Source organism: Gavialis gangeticus, unplaced genomic scaffold (genome assembly GCF_001723915.1).
Source record: "Gavialis gangeticus isolate Ggan-Ray unplaced genomic scaffold, GavGan_comp1, whole genome shotgun sequence".
Taxonomy (NCBI): Eukaryota; Metazoa; Chordata; order Crocodylia; family Gavialidae; genus Gavialis; species Gavialis gangeticus.
Window position 1 is genome coordinate 159,596,241 of NW_017729024.1, and position 10,791 is coordinate 159,607,031.

The window sequence follows — 10,791 nt, forward strand, 5'->3', positions numbered from 1 at the left end:
CCATTCCACAGCAGTGGAAGGGACAAATTTAAGACAACCTTCCACCATTAGATTCTATATATTGAAAATTATAACAAATTTATCATTTTCCATGTGTAGAATCTAATTATTAGGTGATCATCTTAAATTTGAATTTGCCTTGGATTCAGCTAAAATGGTAGCTTCTATGACAGCAGAATCAGACCTTTCATTTCTAATAGTAACAGGTGGTTAAACCACAATAAAGATAAGTTTAAAAGATGTGAATATGAAATGCAGTTACATTCTTTAATACGGTAAAAACATAAAAAACATGGTTACATGCTATTCAATTAAATAAGACAAAAGTATAATGAGTATTTAAACAATAGCAGCGATACAAAAATATACCTACTGCATATGAAGATAATGTCTGTGTCTGTATATACACACACCCATGTAGATAGTTTGTTGGTATTAAAATAATTAGGTAAATGTTTACAAAAAGCCTCCTTTGTAAAAGAACAACCACATTTTGTCCGGCATGCACAGTAGGGCTGTTCTTTCATAAATGCCTTATTTTTTGAAAGTGCAGATGCTTGTGTCTCCTTAAAACAATGTATGTGAGTTTAAAATATGTATAGCAGGCTACATGAGTCGTGTAGTATTAGGTTTGACATGTTCTTGCTTCCTCTTTGTATTTGGTGTTGTGTTCCCAGGACCAGATACTGTATGTTCCCGACACAATGTCTGCACCTACGTTCGCACTATGCTTATATCCAAGCATTAGCAGCAGCTTTTTTTATTAAACAGAAGCATTATCAAGCAAACGGATTCACATCCAGTTTGATCAGATAATATTGTCTTACCACTTGGCAAGAAACAGGAATGAAAAACAATACTGAAAAACACCATGAATGTTTGGAGCCACATTCCCAGCACTTCTGCAGAGACTACAACACTGTTCCTGGCAGAGGATCCCCACAGGACGAGGTGTTTGCCAGGGTCGTGATGCGTTGCAGCTGTCTCTGTTAACACAGTGGTTTTTCACAAGTCCTTGCTGGCTGTTCAGAGACTGTCCAAGCAGCCCGGAGGCTGACGGCCACCTTTCCATGTTCTAAGCTTCTGTGCTTAGCAGAGTTCATCCAAACACACTTACATACATGTAAGTGGGTGTTTTTCTTCATTTACTTTGGAAAGGAAAAGGCATATAACACATATAGACATCTAGACTCCAGTGTGACTGGGATAGCATGATGACTGCTTTCTCTCTCTTTAATTTAATATGAGAATGAATAAAAGAAGGATTTGTGTTCAGTACTGTCTGTGGCATGTAATACATAAATTGCCTGTAGGAACTACTTTGTATTGCACTCATTGTGGCACATAGCTAGACCTCCCTAAAAAAGACCTTAAAGCAGCTATGGGAACTGATACATTGCAAAGAGAACTGATACACAGTAAAGCAGCTGGGATCTCCCAAGGCCCTACTCATTGGCTGTCATGCAGCCATGAGGTTATAGCAGCTCCTGCAACTCCCATGCACCTTCTCCAGGCTGACTGTGATCCCAGTGGGTGCGCATAATTGATATGTCTGTGTTGTAGCATATAGGTACCCCATGGTCTGAGACTAGAGTAGGGCAAGTAGGCAGGGGCAGGTTTCCCCCTTCAGTAGTAAATGCTGAGTATTCCTTGGAGATTGGCACTGGACAGATTATGAGACATGCAGAATGCCCCTTGAAAAACAGACCAATAGCAGAATCCATTAATTTATTTTCCATTTACTAACCCAACTTTTGCAAAGCAGTCACGAACAATTACCAGCCCAGGCACACAGTCTACAAGGCCTTAATCACAGAGCCTGGTGATAATGAATGAATCATGATAATTCAGTCCTACCCACCTGGGAAATACTCACAGGCTGCACTAATACATCATCAGAGGTCAACGAAAACAGATGTCACACATCTCCTATATACATATCTCACTGCAGCTAGGCCAGTTTGCACCCACCAGGAATTCACCATATTATTTTAATATATAATTAATATTAATCACCATAGCCCTCCCTTAACATATTGCCATATTTCATCTTTACCTGTGTTGTGTGGTTTTTATGTGTATTTCCTGTTTAGACCAGTGGTGCTTTTGGTCCTGGGGTGCAGGTCTGCAGGATGGATTGGGCCCCCCATGCCAGGATTGGGCCCTGCACTGCCTCTGCTGGGCCTGCACACCTGGATCAGGTCCTGTGCAGTCTTGGCTGGCCCCCCAGTGCCGAGATCAGGTCCTACAAGCTGAGATCAGGAGCTGGGACCCTGCATTGCCCCTACCTGACCCCAAACACTGGTATCAGGCCCCATCCCACCCTGTGTGTCCAATCTAGTGTGTGGGGCCACACTATATGGTCCATGGGGCTTATCACAAGTCTGTAAATTTGGCAGCAGAGGAGTGGAGCCAAATAACTTGGTGCTGGGGGTCAGCTCTGGCCTGCAGGCCAGGATTGAGAACCCCTGGTTTAAACTAATAAAAATGGAAATCTGGGTTAGTTGAACTGTAATGTTGTTTCTCTGTAACTGTTTCAACTGATACTAAAGGACTCAAGTATACAGCAAGAAGCAGCTGTCCTTCACACAGATCATTGGAAGTTATCAAAACCAGCTGAGAATTTGGCTCATTATTTTTTCCCTCAGTAAATAAATAATAAAGCTCCAGAGTACCTAAAACAAGAGGATAGTCCGAAATTTGTATCCCAGAGTTGAGGCGTGGTTCCACCAAAGGGGTTCTTTTATGTCCATCTCTACATAAAACCAACATGAGTAAATTTACATGTATTAGACTCGTTCCTTCCTCACCACTATCCACATCTTCCACATGGGCTCCAGGCATATTTAAGCCTTTTTTTTGGACATCAAGAAATAGGATTTTTTTTGTCTCAAGTACTACGTATCTGAAGAGCCCTTCCCATGGCTATGGGAGGATGGTTGTAGGTATCTTAGCAGTATGTCAGCATTACGTATGAAGTTATCAAAGATGTTATTAGAAAGTAATTCGATGTGCTCCCTTTCCTGCTGGAGCAGAGCTGCCTCCATCCACATTTTGCTGAGTGGGAAATGATCAAACTCAGATTCTGAAACCCAAACTAATCCAGCCAGAGTCTGGTCTCAATTACAATTGTTGTAAAGCAGTGTAACTTCACAGACTTTACCTGAGTTACTCCTGAGTTACCCCAGCATAAGAGAGATCAGATTCTACTTAACCAAGTTAGATTCTGTAGCATTTTTTCTGCCAGGGATTTTATGACCATCAATAAACTGGTCATAAATTATAACTCTGAAGACTCTGAGCTTACTAACATGTGAAAACTACCTTCTGATCCTCTGATGAGATCACTAAACAAGTGCAAAGTTGCTATTATGGATTAATCAAACTTCATTAAAGCTATCACTGATTGGGACAAATCTGTTTGGGTTTTTTTTGCTACAATGGATTTGCTACAGATCATCAATGGTTTGATTGAGACATTAATTAACCATGGAATCCTAAAAATGTCCACTGTCTAATGAGTCTGGCATGGCACGAGATAGGTGCATTGTTGAGTTTTGTTGTTTACTGAGACAATCATCCAGAGGTAGGAGACCCAAACAAAAAGCTTCCTTAGTCTGCTGTATGACGTCACATCCTATGTTGCTATATTTTTTGCGGTTTACTGATTTTTGTAGAAGCTGGACATCGTGACATAGGCTTCTTCTTTATTTGATGACCTAATTTCATTATTGGACTGTGTCTGGGACTCTATGCTCATATTTAGGGGTCCTGACCTGTGCTGAGCAATGACACCCATTGCAGAACTGGAGTGGGTCCTGAGATCATCGTTATGCCAGTGCTTGCCTGAGCTGCTGCCCTCTGGATACGTCATGGCATTGCTGAATCCAACACCATTGGGAAGCAGAGTCGGACATGAGCACCTATTCAAAGCATCAGATGGCCAGATTCCTCCGTAAGTGAACAGCAGCTTTAGGTTACGTGTACCTGTTCCAATGGGGCTGCTCTTCAGCTCTGATCCACTCTTAACCTTTTCAGAAACATCTGCATCTGGAGGAACTGATGGCGGCAGAAAACATTCTGTTTCTGTTTTGGCTCGAATGTCGTCAACTTTATGGATATCAACATATCCAAAACTTTCCGGGTTAAAGCTGGTATCAAATTGCTGCATGACAAGGAGAATAATAACAGGAACTCGTTTAGGGAAAGATATTCCCATAACTCACCAGATTTTAGGAGAATACTCGTTTATTTTAAAACTTTTATAGTGAAAAAGATTATTCTAAAAGCTACTTAAGATCTGAAATCAAAAGCAACTCCGGGTATAACATATAATGGCATGACCAGCAGTTATAAGAGAATCAGCTACAGAAGTGATTCCAAAGCTTTTCCATACTAGAACTAGCCAGGATCTATACAAGGCCAAACTCTGATGTAGCAAGAGTCAGATGGTCATGCCTCCAACACCTATTTGTCATAGCTATCAGGTAGGGTAAAAGTGAGACAGGAGACCAAAGACTAAGTATCGTGGACATGTCAGAAGTGGCATATTCTCAAACAATGCTCCATGTAAAGAGAGGTATTCCATTTACAAAACACCACTTTCTCAGTTAAAAAAAAACCAACGGCCTGGACTGGAGAATAGTTCAAAACCAATAAGCTAATCACTCTGGTACCTTAGTCAATGCTCTGTCTGCCAAAGAAACATGTACATGCTTACCTTTATACACTGAGACTTGTCCTACTGGCTATATAACAACAACTGGCCCCATCATGGGACACATTTTGAAGGCCCTTAATCCCAGCTCTAAGTCCAGCCTATCATTTATTTTTTTACAGATCAAATATGACACCTCAATTTGCCAATTAGGTGGTTAAGTTGTCTGAGTTTCCCATCTGCCCTTGTTAGTGCTAGTTCCTGTGAATGAGAATTTAGAAGTTATTTTGGAATATCTGGTCCACTATCTACAGAGTGCACTATACTTTATGAGAATTATTCATATTCATTATGCATATACTCATGCCATAAAAGCAGTGGAAGAACATACATTTTTTGGCTTTTTGCACAGCTGTTCCAAGGTTTTCTTGTGGTCAGGAAGATTTGGCCACACAAGGGGCTTGATTCTGAAATAAGATATAAGAATAATAGTATTCAAAAGAGATTGCTACAACAGCTGTTGTGGAAGATGCTGAGCTGTACCAGTCATCCTTTGAATCATCATACCAATCATTAGAGCACTTGGGTCATTCATACTACCCAGCATGAAATACTGGTTCAAGGATGGCCTTCTTAGAACTCTTACTCCAAGGATGGAGATTAAAGATGAGATGTAGAGTGAAAATAGCAGTCACTGTTCTTTTGAATGTATTGAGTGGTATGGAGTATATCTTACTACTTCTTAATGATAGTAATATTGTATTGCTATACAGCTAGACCACTTCATCCATACTAGGCGCATCTACACAAGACATAACAGCGCTGTAGCGATGCACTAGGGTGCCATAGCATCTGTTGGCAAAAACTGTAAAGCCACCGCTACATCACCATAGCAATGCATTATCTCATTATAGTGCATTGCTATGGCGATGTAGAAGCCAAAAATAACCATGTGTGGCTGGAACGGAGCAGTACAGGCTGTTACCATGAAGTCTTTTACTACTTCCAAAAGGAAGTACTAAACGACAACGATGACAAAGGTGCCATATGGCCATGAGTAGACATGCCCAATAGGGGTGTGCCAAATGGGCCCTATTTGATTTGGATTCAAATTCAGCCCAAATCAGGGACAGTGATTCAATTCGTTGATTTGGATCACTGTCCCCGATTCGATTCGGCCAAATCTGAATCTGAAGATTCGATGCTGATCAGAGATTCAGCTATAGACACAGCTTTAAATGTTTTTTCTACATACCTTGAGATACCAGGTGTGGCTTGTGAATGCTGTGATGGTGGAGTGGATGGAGCATCCCACAGGAGTGCAGGGGAGCCCCCACGTACTCGGTGGTGAACTGAAAAGTGGACTGGAAGTACTGCCGGTCCACTTCCAGGTCCACTGGGGAGCATGCTGGAGGGGCCCCCGTGTGCCCTCCTGGCTTGGCAATTGGCTGCGGGAGGACCCTCGGTGCTCTGCAGACCCAGGAGGCACCAGTCACCAAGCCAAGGGGGCCCGGGGTGGGGGGAGGGGGCTCCTGAATGCTCTCCAGCAGACCCGGAGTGGACCGGAAGTGCTTCTGGTCCACTTCCAGGTCTGCTGCTGAGCATGCTGGGGAGCTCCCTGCACTCCTGTTGGACACTCCATCCACCCCAGCATCACAGCATTCATGAGCTGTCTGGTACCTAGAGATATGTAGAAAAAAACATTTAAAGCTGTGTCTATGTCTGAATCACTGAATCTTTCTGAATCTCTCCAAAACGATTTGGAGGGTTCCAATTCGATTCAGAGAGATTAAAGGTTCCTCTGATTTGATTCAGATTCAGAGATTTGGCCACAAAATTGGGCCTAATCTCTGCTGAATTGAATCAGGGACTGAAGCTTCACAAAGCCTTAGTGCCCAATGTATATAAAAAATCATTGGTTTGCAAGATTGAACTAAGACAAATAATTTAGGCACACAGTACCCTCATTTTCTAATTGTGATATTGAGGCAGGGGTGCTAAGCTCCAAATTCATCAAAATAGCCACAAAATCTGGGTACCTAATTTATCACAGGGACAACATGATACATCTAAGAAGAAATTCAGAAATTAAAGGGAAATTAATCTAAGCCTTAATGGAGCACTGCTGAAAACTGCGTTTTAGGTTTCCCAAGTTGAGCATCCATAAATAGCATGACAACTTTTGAACATGTGGAATTCCATGATTTGTCCAAGCTCACAGAAGGAATCAATATCAGAGTAAAGATTATATTTCAAGAGTTGTTCATTCATACTTCTGTGTTCAGATTCTCTCTGAAATTTATTCAAATTTTTAATAACATCTATAAACCCCCAACCAGTGCTCTGAGCAGGTATCCTTGAAATTAAAAATATCAGTACAGACAATGGGCTACCCATCAGTGTATACTCCTCAAACAACAACCTTTGTAGCCTTAAAAGTGTACATAGATTTTTAGCATCATTAACTAATCTGATTTTCCAGTAGCAAGGACTGCTTAGTGGAGAACATCCTGTCAGCAGCTTCCACCTGAGAAATCCCATTTGAGCATCTCTGTCCCACTGTGGCAATACACCATGGAAAAAGGCAATCTCTTAGGCAACCAGCTCCCTAATAATTTAGAATATTTATTGGTAAAAACATACATTTTCATTTAATCTCAAAAGCTTATTGGAAGCCAGAGTAGATCATGCTCCCAATTTTCAGTTTTTCTTCTTAAGTGAGCGTCAGTATTCTGCACTGGCTTAAATTTCTGAATGTTCCCAACCTGTAGAGAATATGACCGCAATCTAATCTTGAGGAGGCAATGGAGCTAGACTATCTCCTTTGCCCTACTTATGGTCTTGCCCACGAACGACTGGTGCCTCCTGCTACTAGAGGGGCACCATGGCAGCAAGCGGGGACTGCCCACAGCCAGTGGTGGCTGTGTTGACAGCAAGGCGGGGTGCTGACTACAGCTGTGTGAAGCTTCGGCTCCTGATTCAATTCAGAGGCGGTTCAGCCCAATTCTGTGGCTGAATCTCCAAATCTGAATCGAATCAGAGGACCCTTTAATCTCTCTGAATCAAATCAGAACCCTCTGAATCGATTTGGAGAAATTCGGAAAGATTCAGAGATTTGGACATAGACACAGCTTTAAATGTTTTTTCTACATACCTCGAGGTACCAGGCGGCTCATGAATGCTGCGGTGCTGGGGCACATGGAGTGTCCCATAGAAGCACGGGGGGCTCCCCAGTGTGCTTGGCAGCAGACCCAGAAGTGGGCCAGAAGCACTTCCAGGTCTGCTGGAGGGTATGCCAGGGAGCCCCCTGCACCCCCCTGGCTTGGCAACTGGTGCCTCCTGGGTCTGGGGGGGCACCCAGGGTACCCCTGTGGCTGATTGCTGAGCCAGGGGGTGCAGGGAGGCCCCCCCCATGTACTCCCCAGAGGACCTGGAAGTGGACCAGAAGTACTTCTGGTCCGCTTCCAGGTTCACTGCCAAGCACGTGGGGGGGCCCCCACGCTTCTGTGGGATGCTCCATTTGCCCCACCATTGCAGTGTTTACAAGCTGCGCCTGGTACCTTGAGGTACGTAGAAAAAAACATTTAAAGCTGTGTCTATGGCCAAATTGCTGATTCTCTGAATCAGCATCGAATCTTCAGATTCAGCTGAATTGAATCAGGGACAGTGATCCAAATCTATGGATTGAACCACTGTCCCCAATTCGGGCCAAATCTGAATCTGAATTGAATAGGGTCCATTTCACACACCCCTAGTGGCAACCGTCCGCAGAAGCCAGTGGCAGCTTTGGCAGTGGCCAATCTCAAGGCAGACACTTGACCTCCTGTGCCCCCGCTAAGTGTTGTCTATGGTCTTGACTGCCTTCCTGCCTGCCTCCCTTCTTCCTCCCTGCCTCAATTTGTTCTGCAATGTGTTTGTTTATTTTGAAAGGGAAGCTGGGGAGGGGAGAGAATTATTGGCTAGTGAAAGAGTGGAAGGGGAACTTTGCAATGGGACTGTCTTAAGGAACTTTTTGATTAAAAGACATTAAAATTACCTGTTTTTCCAAAATGTTAGGATCAGAACAATCACGATGACTGAAAAGATGAAGCCCACAGTGCACAGGGTAACCATTATCATGTCACTGTCTAGCAAAAAAATAAAGAATAAATACCGTAAGTTTACTCCTTCTGTATACAGTATTGTTGTGAGCTCTTGGAATATATACTTTCATGAAAGAACCAATTTATGATTAAAAATAGTAGACAATATTGCCAAATGGTACAGTCCCCTGCTTTGGATTATGCACCCACTCAAATTCTTTTTTTCTATCTGTCTGGAGGTGACCAGACCTCACCTTCAGCCCTTGGATGGCCAAGCAAGAAGAGAGCTTTCTAGTTCAGGCTAAGGGCTGTTCAAATATGCCTCACCAGCTCATGTAGGTTATAGTAACTTGGAAGGTGCTCTGAGTTATATCCAGGGCCAAACTAGCCCTTTGGGACTGGAGGCCCTATGGCGAAGTATAGGAACCTTCTGCCTTTTGCACTTTATCAAGCACACTTCAGTTTTTAGCCTCCGATTTCTAAGACATTGGTCTGAATCTGGCCTGGCTTTGGAGTGACACAACAATCCATACCTACAAATGAAATGGTGACATTTCAACCACAATCTTGTTTGTGATTAATTATAAGCTGATTTCAGCTGTAATGTGTCTGGAACTCGACAGAAAAAGAGGGAGCAATGAGCATCAGCCTGACCCCCAACCTCTCTTGTATCAAGTATCTTAGTCAGGTTTAAACTTTTTACATATGTAAGACTCTGGGGACTCTCTGCTTACTTTTCTCCAAGGGAAGTTTCATCTCTGTGGTGAAGAACTCAGAGGTGCTCCAGTCACTCCATGTGCCATTGAAAAATATTCCATTGGGCTTTGAGCGCACTTTCAGTTCATACACTGCACCCATTTCAAGGTTTCTCCCCAGTAATTTTATCTGAAGATACTGAGACTCTATGTTCTAAACGGGGAAAGATGCAATTGCTTTTCTCAGATGAAAAATTATACTTTTAGATTCAGTAAAATAAAACAATCAATTCAATTTGTACACCAAACATGTTCAGAAACATCAAAGTCCTACCTAACAGAGACAGGTCCCCTGCTTTTTATGAATGTGTATCCTAGCAGTAACTTAATGAAATACAGCTGATAGAGGAGCCACAGTCAATCACTTAGTCAAAAGGCCAAGAACTTCCTGCAAATACTGTCCAACATGAGAAGGTCAGACAGGGAGCACAACACACTGTAATTTGCAAGAGAGCTGAAAAACAGACTCTATTCCTTCATGACAAATCTATGAGATATTAGATTTCTGCTGCAATAATCTGTGAGAATATTAGCTTGCTGCAATAATCTGTGAATTTATTATATGGTCTAGGTAGTGTTGAAGTGATGTTGTAGCTGCAATGGCCCAGGAAATATGCAAGAGGCAAGGATTTTTGTGGATGATATCTTTTATTGGACCCACTGCATGGGTGGGATAGATTCAGACAAACTTTTATTGCATGGTATGCTTCAAGTCTGAGAGAAAATTGGGACTAGCTTGAGCTAAGTCTATACCAGAGGTAGGCAAAGCTGTGGTCAGCTTCAGGGATGTGCAGGCACTGGATTGCAGCTCTTCCCTGGCTCTGGACCACACTATCACTGCTACAAGATCCCAGCCCTGGCTATAGAGCAGCTCCCTGCCCATCCATGTGCCCTGCTAGTGCTGCTGGGGCTAGTGTCCACGGAAACCCCAGCCCTGCACTGTCATGGCGCTGCTGCTGCTGGGATCTTCAAGTGCACCAGTGCACCCCCATCCTGGATCCACCCCTGATTATGTACATATCTTGGGTTAGTTCAATATAAACTGCCTAGGAAGACAGACAATAGCCCAGATAAGAGCTCTTCAGCAAACACTCTGGACTTTTAGCTCTGATATGCTAGCTCAAGTTTCCTGATGGGGCATATGTCACTGGGTGACAGCGACCATAAGCTGATCACCTTCACCATCCACTGTAAAGCTGGCAAGTCAGTCAGTAACACGGAAGTCCTTGACTTCAGAAAAGCCGACTTTGACAAGCTCAGGATGCTTGTCAGTGAGGCCCTAAGGGACCGTGACCCC

General features: G+C 43.1%; 1 protein-coding gene across 1 annotated transcript in view; it reads right to left on the reverse strand.

The window, feature by feature from the left end:
- Positions 1-242: 242 nt before the first annotated feature.
- Positions 243-10,791, reverse strand: part of IL7R (interleukin 7 receptor) — a 35,455-nt gene continuing 24,906 nt past the window's right edge. The window contains exons 5-8 of the mRNA XM_019517968.1: positions 9,474-9,648; positions 8,694-8,784; positions 5,049-5,124; positions 243-4,165 (exon numbers count right to left, since the gene is read on the reverse strand). Of these exons, the coding sequence (XP_019373513.1) occupies positions 3,662-4,165; positions 5,049-5,124; positions 8,694-8,784; positions 9,474-9,648 (846 nt within the window). The 3' untranslated portion in view covers positions 243-3,661. The remainder of the gene's footprint in view (positions 4,166-5,048; positions 5,125-8,693; positions 8,785-9,473; positions 9,649-10,791) is intronic.